This window comes from Mastigoproctus giganteus, chromosome 12, assembly GCF_048544385.1.
Source record: "Mastigoproctus giganteus isolate SK-2022 chromosome 12, ASM4854438v1, whole genome shotgun sequence".
NCBI classification, from domain to species: domain Eukaryota; kingdom Metazoa; phylum Arthropoda; class Arachnida; order Uropygi; family Thelyphonidae; genus Mastigoproctus; species Mastigoproctus giganteus.
Genome location: NC_143586.1, coordinates 171,038,671 through 171,055,225, shown reverse-complemented (window position 1 = coordinate 171,055,225; position 16,555 = coordinate 171,038,671). Strand labels below are relative to the sequence as shown.

The following is a 16,555-nucleotide window of genomic DNA, read 5'->3' as shown; positions in this document are numbered from 1 at the left end:
GTCAACTGGTTAAAGATGCATTGCAGGATCATCTAGACAAGACTGCAGCAATAATTCAGACACAGCATCGGTTTGTTAAGGGAAAGTCTTGTCTGACAAATTTCACTTGGTTATTATGATGTGGTTACAAAGGAACTGGATGCAAAAAAATAATTCTGATATCATATATTTGGATTTCAGGAAAGTTTTTGACACTGTTGCGCATGGAAGACTATTGTACAAATTGGAGCAGAAGGGTATTAAGGGTAGTTGCTACAATGTATAAAAGGATGGTTGAGTGGGAAAAGACAGAGGGCGGTAATTAATGGATGCTGCTCTTTGTGGACTAATGTTATTAGTGGAGTCCCACAGGGTTCCTGTGTTGGTTCCTCTTTTTTTTTTTTTTTTTTTTTATGAAAACCCCAAACACGAAAGGTATCAAAACCTATTAGTACTTAGTACCGTGCATGGGTTGAAGGAGAAGTATGGGGGGGGGATATGCCGGAAAACTTTGCTCTAGAGACTAAACATGGGTTTCACCACTTCAAGCCACCAATAAGCAAAGTGGTGGTATTTCACCGGTTTGATGAAAGTCAATCTGCCACCATCCTTCATCAATGATATTGATGAAGGTATATCAGGCTTAGTGTCGAAGTTTGCAGATGATACAAAGGTTGGCAGAGTTGTTAATGACAGTAATGGCAGTGTGCTACTGCAACAGGATCTAGAAAATTTGGAGATGGCTAAGAAGTGGCAACTGAAGTTTTACCTTGACAAATGCAAAGTACAATCAGTCTTCGTATAGCACGATAGTTATGTTCCTAGAAACCCTCGTGCAATGCAAAATCGTGCAATAGAAACAACAGGCCCTATGGAAAAATAGGGTTGGGTGCCGACCACCCAAGATTGAACATACATTTGTAACCAAAACATTACCAAACACAATAAATAATCGTAATAAAATATTGCTAATGCATTGCTTCTATCGTAAGCAAACTTGTTTTTTGTTTGATTTTCTATCCAAACAGATGACAGCCGTTCCATCCCTTCCAATTCCTTGTGTCTTAATCTAATGATTTTAATTACACTTTAAGTTGTCCCTGCTATGAAAGTTGTTTTTTATTTTCTCTGCATTCTTTGTAATTCTTAGCATTGCCTCATTTAGGCCTGCAGCACTTGCAATATCACATGGTCTTTCATTTCGCTCAAAGCGTTTCACAATTTCGTATTTTTTCTCTATCAACAGAGGCGGACTGGCCATATGCCTTATCGGGAAACCCTGGTGGTCTGGAGGCCGGTGGTGATTTGGCGCATAAACCATAATATGAGGCCACTACAAATTTTCCCGGGTAAGAATTTTTGACCCAGTCCGCCTCTGTTTATCGCTATTGCTTTTCTTTTTCTTTCTGAATCTGCAGTGTCTCTACAAGGACGCTTCCTATTCACACCTTTTAAGTATTTTACTCATTTTTAGGGAATAAGCACAATTACAAAACGAGAAGGCAAGCTTGATACACATATTTTCTATTTCAATAACTGACGTGCTGTTTTCTTCAAGTTGGAGTGGTTGTGCTTGTGACTGTTTTGTACATTCCAAGGCCAATTCTGATACAACAAATTCTGATTTTGGTTTCTTATTGAATCTGTCAAACTCTGTTGCCTTTTACTTTTAAGGGCTACTACAAAAAATTTAAAAATTGTTTCATTTTAATATATTATAGAGCAAGAGTGGATATGTACCTAAATATTTGAATATTTTTACTGGTTCTGTCCACGTGTGGTCATATCATAAACTTTTATAAACAAAGCACTGTACTTATACCATTGATAAACATCAGTCAGACATACACTTTCTTCATTTTATCAATACTAAGTGAAAATTTCTTGCTGAATTATTAAATGGCATAGGCTATACAGATTAAATACGATAGAATAATGTGTACGGCAAACCTGTTTGTCACGGGAAATTTGTGATAAAAACATCTTAATTACCACGTGCACACTGGCATGAGGATTCCAACATGGAAGAACATTATTCCACGGATTCCAAAATGGATGATAAGATAATCCTTTAAATCTATATTTCTATTGGTTCGTTGTGTCCTAGCTTCCTATTGTTTTTATTGATCGGGGAACACCAACGAACTCATAATATCTCGTGTGAGTTTTTATTGATCGGGGGAACACCAACGCACTCAATATCTCCGTGTGAATTTAGGGCGTAACACAAAGCTGAAACAAATGACAGTGTGTGTCACCCCCTGGTTGTTTGGCACTTTTTCTCTTTATGTTATATGTTTGTTTACTTAAGTAACATACGCGAGGGAATAAAAATGTAGTATTTCATCAAAGGTATAATGAGTTTTATGAAATGAATAAATAAATATATTACAAGCATAGTTCCGTCTAATTTTTTTCATCTATGGACGAAATGAACATTACTACGGGCACTTGGAATACGCAATTGCATAGATGAACATTAAAAAAGAGTAAAGAATGTAAATTTGTGATTTCCACATTGGGTGGCTACCCAGGCACCCACCTTAGAGAGAACCCCTGATCACAAGTGCCATTTTAACAACCAGTTCACCGAACTCAACAAAAAATTAGGTATCGGTTTTGCCGAACAGGTGCAAACCAGCTGAATCCCACCAAATGAACACACCTATTAGACAGTTAAGCAAATTTAGGGAAAGAAATGATTCAGGAAAAAACACTTACCTACAGTTTCAGATTCTGGGACTTCTAACGGTACTGAATTTTCTTTATAGTGAACTGTAAAATTCAATATGCGAGGAAGAGACTGTGGTGTACTATCTGTAAGGCACACTACATCATCTGAAACAGATCCATATGCTGTGGAGGAACAACTTGCTTTAATGTGAGAAACATCTGTTGTGCTTCTTGAAACACTCATTGACACATTTCTTGCTTCCTCATCTAATTCCATGGCAATATCTTTTATCCTTTCTGATGGAAGAGTTTGTGTTTCCTGGGGCATAACTGTATTGATAGCATCCTAAAATAAAGATTTCAAAAATAAACTGAAGTAAAAATGAGGATTTGTGTATCAAAGATGGAGGTGACTAAAATTAGTAAATGGTCTTTAGTGATATTATAAGAGTAAAAATATGTCAGTTTATAATGAGAACTTTACTGCACAGTTACATTTAGTTTTCACCAGTAGAAACAACATGGCCATATATTGTCCTAAGTGTCCTACTTATGCCATGTATGCCACTGGTTTGCCAATGCTGACATAAAATCCATTAGATATCTAGAACATGAAAGGTTAATACCATATTTGTTGAGTTAATCTCTTTAAACATACCCCATTTTAAAAATTATGAATGCTATGATTCTCTCTTTTTATCTCTAAAAGACAAGCTGTTTAGGTTGATTTAGGTTTATTTTTATATACAGAGGAAATTTGTGTCAACCATGCAAATGTAGCACAAAACTAAAGTTTTGTGATCTGTGACTAGCCCATGAAATGAACATGGAACTTCTCTTGTAAATATCTAAATTCAATTTACAGCCACTCCCCGACTTACGTAAGGGTTGCATTCCACAGAACTCTATGTAAGTCAGAATTTTACGTAAGTCGCAATTTCCCTAAATGCTTATGCAGCACTCACAAATTTGATTGAAGCAAAAAAGAAATGTTTGATGAACATGTAAACAGAATTATTTATTAAATTTTTTTATCTCATGCATAGAAAAAATTATGAAATTACAAAAAGAGAGAGACTGGCATAACGTCAGCAAGTTTTACCTTTTGAGCATTGTTGCCAGAATTAACTCTCCAGCTGGCAAGCATGCCACTATGGAAGTTGAGGGCTGGGGAGATTTAGAAGGGGTTTTTTCCAACACATCACAAAACTTCTCTGCAGCTGCAGAATTTGCACTGGAGACTTCACCGCATACTTTAATGTTTTGGAAACCAGCACAATGCTTGAACCTATTAAACCACCTGTTGCTTGCCACGGGTGGTTTAATAGGTTCGGACTTGGCAAACCCCAAGCCAAGTCCTATTATGGACTTGGCTTGGGGTTTGCCACTTATCCTTAATATCTTCATAAATACTTCTTGCTTTTGCTTGAATGGCCATTGGACTCAGGGACACCTGCTTCTGAATCTGATTTTCCATCCATATTATTAGCTTCTCATCTTCAATATAGCACCTGAACACTATTTTGTGATCACTGTTGATCTTAAATGCGTTGATCCTTTAACATGTTTTTTTATACGGGTACTGTCCCTTAAAGCAGTATTCACTGTTGGAGCAGCGAGACCTAATTCCATGCAACAGATGACAAACTTTGTTCTGCTTCGTACTTCTTAATTAATCATCTTCATTTTTAAATCAATTTTGTTTCGTTTCCTAGCATTGCCAGCACTTGCACTTTCCGTTGATCCCATTCCCTTCACCATTGTAATATTTATTACAAAATTTACAAAAAAAATTTTTTTTTTATATGATTGAAAATTTCAGTGAAGGGGGAACTCATTTCACCATAATACTGTAACATAAAAACCCACCGAATTCCAGCTAGAAGTATTTTCGCATATGTAATAAGATTGAGTTTACTGCCCATTTATAATAGATTGTGCCAACAGAAAAGCCCAATAAGCCGGAAAGTGCAAATTGTTTTTGTTTTATGGTGGTGACCTCCAGAAATGTGTTTTAGAAAAATATCACAAAGGTTCAAAATTGAATCTTATAACCAAACATATGATAACGATGAAAGTGTAGTACAATTCCCATTATAAAAATGACCTTTTAGAGAGATAAACAGCTTAGTTAAATAGCAAAAATTTCAACTTCCAAGGTCTTGGAACGAATTACCAAAAAAAAAAAAAAAAAAAGTGTGTTATTGGGTTCACATTACGATATTTTCACGATACCTCCATTTATTCCTACGGGATGCAAAATACATTTCCACTATTTTTTTAAGTTTGCACCAGCTGGCAAAAACTTACATAAAGTCGAGTATTACTTAAGCAAGGGAGTGGCTGTATTTCAAGTAAATAAGCATTATGCTAATGCCAAACATTTTACGTTGAAAAACTAGACAAATGGCAAATAAAAAAAAAACTTTTGGTTATAGAAATATGAAATCTGTGGCAAAATCATAATGTACATATAAGGTTATAATTAAACTACATCAATTTGGTCTGCAGAGGAAAAATTGTTGGTTGCATAGAAATGATGTTTAGAAAAAATAAAGCAATAAGAAAAGAATCAAATGTTGGGGGGGGGGAAGAGTTTCTTAAGATTCCACTAAGAAAAAAAGGTATGGTATAGAATAATTATGCAAATTATATTCTAAAGAAATGTCTATGAAAAGCTATGTATTTTTCTCATAAAGTGAAACTTTTTCTCATACACGTTTTCCTCCCCGATTATGAAAAGGGCTTCAAAGTATTCCTCTCATGGCACAGGTCAGATTTTAAATATTTCATAATTTTATATTAAAAGCTGTACTTATGCAACAGAAGGAAATAAAATATAGTTGCATCTAAAATTTATTTTCCTGAAAACTGAATTAAATACTTAAGAACAGTGCCAGACCAAGGTATTTTTGTGCTCCGGAAAGAAAGACTTTTTGCTAACCCCTTTCCTTAAGGAGATATATATATATATATATATATATATCCAAGTATAACAAAGCAAATATTAAATGTTATAATAAATATAAATATTATAATAAATATTAAGTAGTAACATAACCAATTAATGCCATCTAGGACGATTAAACATTACATCGGTCTGTATGAATATGAGTTAAGTTAATAATGGTTAGAGTTTTTTTTTTTTTTTTTTTAAAGTAACATATGATATACTAGCTTATCAGGTAAACCATAAACCATGGCGGGTACCCAACGTGACCTGGAAAAAATCAATCTATGCCATGACATAAGCAATAAATATATATAAAAATACCATTAAAATCATTAATTGATCATCATTAAATCATCATCATTAATTGCAACTTATGTGAAGCTAAATACATAGGACAAACCGGAGGGGAGCTACACATTAGGATTAACGTGCATAGATCCCACATTAAAAACTTCGTTAATATTAAAGACATCGAACTACAGCACTTTCAACTACACAGCTTTAGCAATACTTCTATTACTATATTAGCTATTGAAAGTAACCACAATACCAGGCTAGAATCCGAAAATATCAATATATAAAACACTGTATCCTTATGGTCTTAATAATAAATTTAATGGAAGTTGCTACACTAGCAATACTATGAACGATACTTGTATATATAGCCTGTTTCAAATAGTGAAAAGACCCAAATCTAACATAATAACCAAAACATACAATAAAAAAGCCCGCACACCAAATATAACTGACGATTTCAATGACATGTTAATGCATTGGGACAAACCAATTATACATGTCAAACAGATTCATGATTTTATATTCGGGTTGAAACATAGTAAAATCCGAGCCCTTGACACCATCAACTCCAACTATAGACATAACAACTTACACCTTAACCTCCTGATTAAAGACATAATTAAATTTATTTTTAGTAATAAAAAAACGAAGGTTACATATGAATATATAAACATTAAATTCAGCCACGCATTATTCGATTATGTCTGCCTAGATAAAACCATTAACGTATATATAAGTGATTTACCTATTACCAATGCACTGTTACGTACTAGATTCAGCTATAATAAACCGTTTGGACTATTGGTCTGTAACTATAAAAAAGCAGCTACTAACCTCGTCAATAGTGATATGGAGGCGGATTGCTATTGCCATTTACCGCAATATCAGACATATGTGGACGCACACCATAAACACATTATCACAGGAGATTTGAACATTATAGACTATCCTGAGCTACGTGAGATTCTATCATTTGGTTTTAAATTTCGACCAAATACTGATATTAATACCTATGCCATCATTAAACAACTACATTCAGATATAATGAAGTTCTGCCTAAAGTTATCCTACAAATATAACACATCCTTGGAAGCCTTCCACAAGTGGCTTACACTCACCTTTCAGGCCATCAAGAAACAAATAAAGTCCGCAAGCAGGAAACTACCACCTACTAAGATTTTTAATATAGATGCAATTAAGCGTAAGCTTAAACTGATACAAGATAAGTTTATTATTACTACTATTGATAAAGCCTCTAATAACTACAGCATCATATGTAAAAAATTTTACACTACAGCATTACTAAATGAACTTAACAACAGTAGCACATACAAAATAGTAACGGATAAACGTAACGCTATTACTAAGAAAATACGTGCGTGGCATAAAAAATTAAAACTTACCAACCATACAACTACATACCCATACATATACTGTATACCTAAGTTTCATAAAAATCCGACAGGTTTTAGATTTATAACTTCGTGTAGGGATAGCTACGCTAAGATTCCGCATCGCAAACTAGTTAATTTACTTCAAATTATTTTTGATAGCATAGGTCATTCAAATATTATTCTCAATAATAGACCGGTATTGAATTACATCAATAGCAACACAGGCATCCATACGATAGAACATATCAATACGTTCGACTTTAATAACTTGTTTACTAGCATCCCACATAACAGCCTAAAAACTGTGTTCAGCCATTATTATGATAAATACAAAAATATCTTACCCTGTGAGAAACACTACTGGGATGACCTTTTCAACCTTTGCATCTTCAATAACTATATATTTAATGGCAGTAATCTTTATAGGCAACATACAGGGATACCGATGGGTGCATGTAGCTCATGCATTGTGGCAAATTTATACCTACACCACTTCGAATATAATTTTAAACAAAATATGGTTCTATACAGATATATTGACGATTTGATAGTTTTTAATATGCCTGACTTCCATATGGAAGCAATCAAATATTATCCGCCTGAATTAACATTAGAACGCACCAACACTAATAATTCCAAATCTGCTACCTTCCTTGACTTGGATATAAGGATAGATAACAATACTGTACACACTAAACTGTATGATAAACGCAAAAATTTTCATTTTAATACCATTGACCTCACTAGCTGGAACTCGAATATCTCAAAAAGGATACATCGCAATACCCTAATCGCGCAAAGCATCAGAAGAATACATATATGTAACCAGACAGATTTTATAATAGATACACTCATTGAATTCAGATCCAAGCTTTTAGAAAATTACTTCCCACACCACATAATTACTAGATATATGTATAGAGCTTTATTGATAGCAAACAACAAGGGGAACTATAATCTTAACGCACAGAATATTATAGATAAAGTCCTAAACAGGCGCTAATATAACATAGCCGTTGCAATAAAATAATATAAAAAATTTTCGTAGGTGTTTCTTGGGGTTAGATAAATTTCGTTGGATATGTAATTATGTAAATAGTAGGCACTGCCCATGGAGTAAGTTACATATAGCTTACTCGCATTAAAAACTTGTACCTATATTTGCTGCATGGGTAGGAACTTATTCTGTAAACTTCTATTATTACTTCGAGATATACTTATTTGACGGCTTTTCTATGTGTAATACTATACAGTATATTAAATAACAGCAGAGGGCGCTGTATGTAATTATACTTATTTTATCACTTAACTATTACATTTCCTAGGGGGGGGGGGGCTGCGATCGGTAGTTATATATGCTACACGCGCCAATACATGTGGTTTTCTAGTACCTTGGCCATACGGTGGTAAGCATTCTAATTTTAATCTTAAATCATTCTAACCAGGATACCTTACTATAAGGTACATCCTATGTTAATTATTTTGCTTTTTCTTTGCTGTTTAACTTTCACTTTCTTATCCCTATTTTTTCATACCTCATGAACTATTAGAGTATTCGAGGGGGATTGAGGTACTATATCTATTCTTATACCTTTGTTCCGTTCGCCTTTGTTAGCTATAGCTCACACTGTTATTACTTTTATTAATTTGATGAGACTACCGTGGCAGCATTTACTATCAACTACGCACATATGCCTAACAATAATTATAGCTCTTTCTATAATTTTAATTTAATTTTATATTTTGGCTATCCGTCGGGCTAACAGTCATCTTGCCAGTTAACTGCTAAATTTGGATTAATTAACAAATTTTATTACTACTATTTGGCTCTAACTTACTACAAATTTTATACTTTTGGCGCTAACTACTACAATATTTATACTTTTGACTCTAACTTAATACTATTTTACATATATTAGGACATAGTTATGCTGGACGATGACTACAGAAACGGATAGCTCGTTAATTATGGTTGATACATTGTAAGGGTTAGCCCTTGAAAAAGTCCCTTGCAATGTATCTTATTGCCATAACTAACATTTTAATGGTATTTTAATGGTATTTTTATATATATTTATTGCTTATGTCATGGCATAGATTGATTTTTTCCAGGTCACGTTGGGTACCCGCCATGGTTTATGGTTTACCTGATAAGCTACTATATCATATTTTACTTTAAAAAAAAAAAAAAAAAAAAAACTCTAACCATTATTAACTTAACTCATATATATATATATATTATTTTATTTATTTTTTTTTTCTGGTTGGAAAAAATTTGGTGCCTCTTAAAGTGTGGCACCCCAGGCAAGGGCCCGGGTAGCTCGTGCTGCTGTTGTTGTTTTGGTTTTTAAGGAGCATTAGCAACTAAGGCCATATTGCTCTGGGAATATGCGGTGGTCATTCCCTGACCTTTCCACATCCTCCATATTTGGTGGGCATGAGCTCAAACCCCCGGTCTAATCAAGAAGTGTGTGCTACGCACTGCTGCTCCTGCCCACCTGACTACGGAGGCGCCGGGTAGCTCGTGCCTTAATCTGGCACTGCCTAAGAAACACTCAATTACTATTCATAGTACTGTATTACATTCTACATGTGAAATTAGAGAGATAATCTTTAATGCCCTTCACGGCCAAAAAGGCAGGGGTTTACATTTGTACAACTTCCCGAAACTTCCGGGAAAATAGAACAATTAATTTACAAAAACAGGTAATTTTACAAAAGAAAACATATTTTATACAAAGGAGAGAACTCCTTACGGGACTCATGTGTTTAAATGCACAACTTGAAGTTGTGTGAGGAACAATATGTCGCATCAGCATGTTAATAAACCTAACAGTTTCTGTTATGTTTATGTAAATTATGTAAATGAACAGCAAAAAGGAAAAATTTCTTTCTTGATCAAAGAAAATTTATGACCTCTACCTTGGCTACAAAATAGATGAATCCCTTGATAAACTGTGAGCTCAACATGTCTGCTGTGTACATTGTACACTGGAACTTCTAGTACAGTCAAATGAAAAAAATTAAATGTATGCCATTTGCAGTGCCAATAAGTGGGAATAAAAACACCATTTTTGAGGACTGCTTTTGTTTAACAAAGACCATTGACTTTTAATCTAAAGGAAGAAGATTCAATACTCCAATATTCCTTTTGTATATGTCCAACATCCCAGTCTGATGATGAAAATATGCCAACATCTGAAGATGATTTTAATAAGGGTTGTTAATTGTGAACTTTAATGGTGCAAAAGGAAAGCTGCTGAGACTAAATTATGCCACTCTCACACAGTTTAAATATTAATACCTGTTATGGTTAAAATATGCTCTGGCTCATCAAGAAAAAAGTACTGTGCATTTTTTTGGTGTTTCCGACATTACTTTTATTTGTAGAAATTCAACAATCATAAGTAAAAAGTTAGCTACACTGTACCATCACCTAAAATTAAGACTGCATCTGTGGTACTGAATACAGGTGTGGAAGCTTCATTTTAGGAAAGATGTAGTAGAGCAACTGAAATGGGTGTAGAGATGAGCAAAAAGATTAGTCAATGTCAAAAAAGGTGTACTCATACCAAGAGAGATTTGAGTTCTATATATCACACTATATATCACAGCATCTGAAAATAGGCATCTGCAAGGAAACCTGACTGACGTGTTTGAGTGACTAAATACTGTTGGTATCCTTACTCTTTGTTGGATATCACAGACTATAGAACAAATTTAAATTGCAAAAAGGATGGCTGCACAACAGACATACAGAAATCTGCTTTCAGCCAGAGAGTAAGTAATGATTTTAATTGTTGGAAGAAAAACTTCCAGCTGGTATTACAAAAGTGGATAGTTTTAATAAAGTTAAAAAAGGATTAGACAAATAAGATGCAATGGAAAAATTATGTGAGTAATGGTTTTTATTTTTTGTTCATATATATATATATATATATATATATGCAGTGGCAGACAAAAAAAAAAAAAAAAACCCATCGCTTGTGAATTTTGCAAATACAGCATCTTAATTTTCCGGAACAAATGGTAAAATAAAATCCCGAAAAATCGATTTCCCGGTTAATACAGCGAGTCCCTGACATATGTTCAAGGACTTCTTACGTAAGTAGAGTTTTTCGTAACTAGGGAATGACTAAATATTGCTCCTATATCCATGATACGCAAAAATTATAAAAACAACGTCCTCAGAAGAATGAAGAAAAATAGTTATATTTTTAAATTAGTTAGTTATATATTTTTTATATATTAGTTACATATATAAAAAAACAGTTATATATTTTTGATTAGTTCAATTAAAAACTTCATCTGGGGACAGTGGTGAAGTTGTTGGAGTGGCAAATACGAAAAGAACACATTAAAAGAAGAAATTGTACAGTAAAAACTGATATTATTATTAGCCATATGGTGCAAGGAAGCCTGAGGCTTATGCTTCACTGGCCAAAAAAAAAAAAAAAAAAATTTCCCTATTACCCTGAGAGAGAGAGAGAGAGAGAGAGAGAGAGAGAGAGAGAGAGAGAGAGAGAGAGAGAGAGAGATAAGAATCCAGCTCAGGACACTGGGTGTGCCAAGCCCATACTCACCAGATGTGAGCCCCTGGGGGGAAATACCAGCACATTCTTATTTTGGGCAATAAACTGGCCAATAATGCTACAAAAAAACCCAACCACTTTACATTTAATCAATATCCCTGCTCCAGCATCAGACTATGCACTAATGACTAATGCTGTATGCCTATAAAAATGGGCAGCATTATGGCATTCTCAAACTAATAATATCCTCTTTCAGATTAAATAGGATCCGAAAATCTGGCACTCTAGTGTCCATGCATCAAAACGAAGAAGTAATCCTTTCAAAAGCAAGATCATACTCAACTAACCCACCTTCATTTACTCACAGGAGATAATCAACCACAGTGTCCACATTGTTATATAAATACGACTGTTAAACACATTCACCTTGACTGCCCCTATTATAAAAAAGACAAAATTTCAACCCTGCAATTGCTGGTTAACTTACATTAACCAATAACTCTAGAGAATTGATTGCTGACAGAGCCAATATTTCTGAAGTTTTCCACTTCCTCAAGAAAACTGGAATTTTTAATCTTTTCTGATTAAGGACCTTTACTGACTGTACGAGACTTTCCGATTTCCTTTTTATTATAAAAGAATAGGTGTATTATAGCCAAGTAGCTTATGTGCCATGAAACCCCCATAACAACAGTATTCCTTATATCTGTGTGACACCACGTCTCTGATACCCAACAATATCTGCCTTTGATATTTCAACCAACATCTCAAATCATCAAATTTATTTACCAAACTCCTAGCACTGGTGTACACACAAGTATACATCCATGTATTCTTGTTACCAAAACACAGCCCCAGTGTTTACTTGTTCCACGATGACTCCCAGCAGTGTCTGAAATTCCCCACACCTTGTTTTCCAGACTGCTGCTCAATTCCAATAGAAGCAATGCAAGAATCACTTTCACCTCTGCCAGCAGCTAGTGTTAAGCTATTAGTCCATGTATCCCCCAAAGCTAGCAGTTTTCTGACCCACCTAACACTTCCTTGATAGCATCAGCAAATATTCTTGCACCCTTTCTATTTAAGGGTATCCCATCCCTGTAGAAGCAGTCTCTCCTATTAACAAGCACAGACCAGGCTGAAAAAAATTCTATCCCATAAGCCTTGCACTATCTCTCCAGGGCCGAATTGATTGACAAGGCATCTACACTGTGCTGCCACTTTATTAGGTATACCTACCTAGGTATACCTGAGCCTCCTTTAGCCTTCAAAACAGCCTGAATTGATATAGGCATGGATTGAACAAGATGCTGAAAATGTTGTGCAGAAATAGAGTACCATACAGACATGACATGAGTGTGTCGTGCAGTTCCTTGAGATTCGACGGAGGGGTAGGCCTGCAGTGAACAGCCCTTTCCAGCTCATCCCAAAGATGTTCAATAGGATTGAGATCCAGGGAACTGAGCGGGCCACTGCAGCAAAGAAAAGTCATTGTCATGTTCCTGGAACCATTCCATAGTGATTGGGACTTTGTGCACCGGCGCATTATCCTGCTGGAAGTAACCATCTGACTAAGGATAAACTGTCAACATGAACATATGCACTTCGTCAGCAACGATATTTAGGTACGATGTGGCATTCAAACGTGAATCTATGGGTATCAATGGACCCAATGTGTACCAAGAAAACATTTCCCACACCATAACAACACTGCCCCCACCACCTTGCACAGTAGTCATCAGACATGATGGGTCCATGTTGTTTTTGCCAAATTCTGTGCCTTCTACACTGTGTTCCATCAACATGATGCACCAGGAACTTCGAGTCGTCAGACCAAACAACTGTTTTCCAATCCTCGATAGTCCAGTGCTGGTGTTGTTGTGCCCACAGGAGGCTCTCTTGTTCTTCATTGATAACAAAGGTACGATGTGGCATTTCGTAGCCTCGGTTATCATAGTTGACTTTATTGGTGCCGATCCCTTCACCGCTTCTTGTATTCTGTCTTTTTCCTTTATTATTGTGTTCATTGTTGACACTGATAAATCTGAATTCCACGCGATACTTGTTCATGTTTGACCATTTTCAAACATTCTTATTTTAATTTTCCGATCCGAATCAATCGCTTTTTTTTTTCTTTTTTTTTTTTAATAGATTTACTTACTGCTGTCATTTATTCTCTTAGTCGGCACCATGATAATGGTCAAAATGAAATTTTCTGTAAAGAATTTCACAGGGTTAAGACGAAAACTCACTATTATCACCCCGCGCAAGCTCACATTTTACTAAAACACCTTTCTGGAGGTTACTACCATAAAACAATAAAAACAAGTTGCACATTTCGGATTATTGGGCTTTTCTGTTAGTGCAATTCATTATAAATGGGTAGTAAACTCAATTTTATTGCATTTGCGATAATATTATAGCTGGAATTCTGTGGGATTTTACGTTATTATGGTGAAATGTGTGTCCCCTTCACTGAAATCTTCAGCCGTATAAAAAAAAAACCCTAAATAAATTTTAATAATCTTCTCTTCATTCCTATTTTTAAGCTTGTGACTCCAAATCCTGCTTGTGCAATTTGTGCATGCCATGATCATCTTCATTGATTGCTTATTATTATTATTCTGTTTTAAATTTTACAATCTTAAAAAAGAAAAAAAATTTGAGTCAAAAGAATTAACGTAAGTTCGAAGTTACGTAAGATGGGGACTTACTATAGTATAGTATATCCAAAAATGTTCAGCAACCTACTTAAAAAATATGGCAATAGATAAAAAACTTACCACACACTACTCACATGTCCAATACGATGCTTCCCTTTATTTTTTTCGATGTCGATTTTAAATCTAATAGTTTCCCTTTATTTTTTATGATGTCGCGTATGGTTGGTCACCAACATTATAATGGTTCATTAGAGATTTAACAGATGCATCGTTTTCAAACTTTGAATAATTTCAAGTTTTTGTTTAATTAAAAGCATAACTCATTTGCGTTTACCCATCATTTTCGCAATTTCTAAACAAAAAAAAAAATTTTTTTTCGTTATCCCTGACATAAATAACGAAACAAAATTTCTCTCTTTGCGGTGCAACATAACAACAATCGAAGCAACGCACTAAAACAAACTAAACATTTCTTCTCTCTCTCTCTCTCTCTCTCTCTCTCTCTCTTTTTTTTTTTTTTTTTTTTTTTGAGGATGGGCGTGAAGGCAGTGGTGGTTGCAAGATAATAATTTCCCATTTTTGACTTTATAACACCCTGCTTGTCGCTTATTTATGACTTGCAAAATACCTGTTTATACCTATTCTAGTTATTACTTGAATTTTATGATTTCTGGCTGTTTTTTTTTTGATTTTTTTTTTATTTGGAATCTTGAAGTGTCCCGGTTAAGCCGATCCCAGTAAATCAAGAGTCTGCTGTAATGCATTTTGCACTGCATTGTGGGCTGTAGAAACGTTCAAAGTGCATTTGTTAAATGGGAGATATATCTCTATGAATGAAATCCAATAAAAAGACTCCACCTGATATATCTAACTGCCATAAATACCTTCCCAAAGGGTAAAATGCGTAATTAATGGAAATATGAGAAATCATGCAAATGGCAATCATGACAACTAAACATACATTTTATTGCATTTATGTGTACAAACTAAAATGACAAGTTACCGTAACAGTATTGTGGACTGTTAATCAGCAAAATAAGTCCTCAAGATTTTGTTTTTCCTCCCTGAGCTGCAATTATAGCCTTGCAACAATCTGGCATACAGTTAATCAACATCTGGATATACGGTTGCCCACTTTCATGGTACCACACCATTACAATGCTCTCCTGCAGCTGAATTTTACTTGTTGACTTCTTCTGAGCAATTTTAGATGACATTATGTACCAGCATTTTCAATAGGGTTCAAATCTCGACTGTTGCCGGGCCAGTTCAACGCTGTAATGCCAGCATTTCTGAGGTATGACTGCACCTTAAGGGAGAAAACCGAGGGAAAACATTGGCATAAGTATGTTTTAAGCCTTGTGAGACAAGAAGACAAACTCGTCATTAAATCTAAATAGCATAAAACTTATCAATTTTGTTGTGTGGCAATAGCTGAGTCCTGTTGAAAAATGCAGTTTTGGACGTCTGTGTGGCGATTCCTAATAACGGGTTTCAGGCATTCCTCCAAGATAGCATTGTAGGTTTCTGCATTCACCGTTCTGTTAATAAACTTAATTCGCCCCATCCCTTTGCTTGTCATGCATCCCAAGACCATTTGACTGGCGGGGAACTTTACGGTCTGTGTTATGCAGACAGGATGGTATGCCTCCGATTTTCGTTTTCTGACATATCGCTTCCCATCGAACCATGCAGGTTGAATTTCGATTCGTCAGAAAAGGTGATGGTGTCCCATTGCTCTTTTGTCCATGAAACGTGCATTTTAGCCCAAGCAAGTCGCTTCTTCCTCATTTGTTGGGTCAACAAAGGCTTCTTGTTGGGCCAATAGGCATGCAGCCCACATTCCAAAAACTGTCTTTGGATAGTTCATGCACTTGTTTCAACACCAGAGGCCATCTCAAAGTCCAGTTTTAGATCAGGAACAATAGCATGGTGATTACAAAAGCATAGCCATTTCAAAATTGATCTTGGGAAGGCATAGTCACTCTCTTACGGCCTGATCCAGGTCTTCTCTTCACATCACCTGGGATACTGTTGACTGGTAGCAGCCTATTTTATCAGCGA

The 16,555-nt window shown here is 35.2% G+C and overlaps 1 protein-coding gene across 1 annotated transcript in view; it reads right to left on the bottom strand.

Moving 5' to 3' along the window:
• The window catches only part of LOC150077591 (uncharacterized), a 52,463-nt gene that overhangs the window by 871 nt on the left and 35,037 nt on the right, over window positions 1–16,555 (bottom strand). The window contains exon 3 of the mRNA XM_090385954.1: window positions 2,701–2,998. Within this exon, the coding sequence (XP_090242080.1) occupies window positions 2,701–2,998 (298 nt within the window). The remainder of the gene's footprint in view (window positions 1–2,700; window positions 2,999–16,555) is intronic.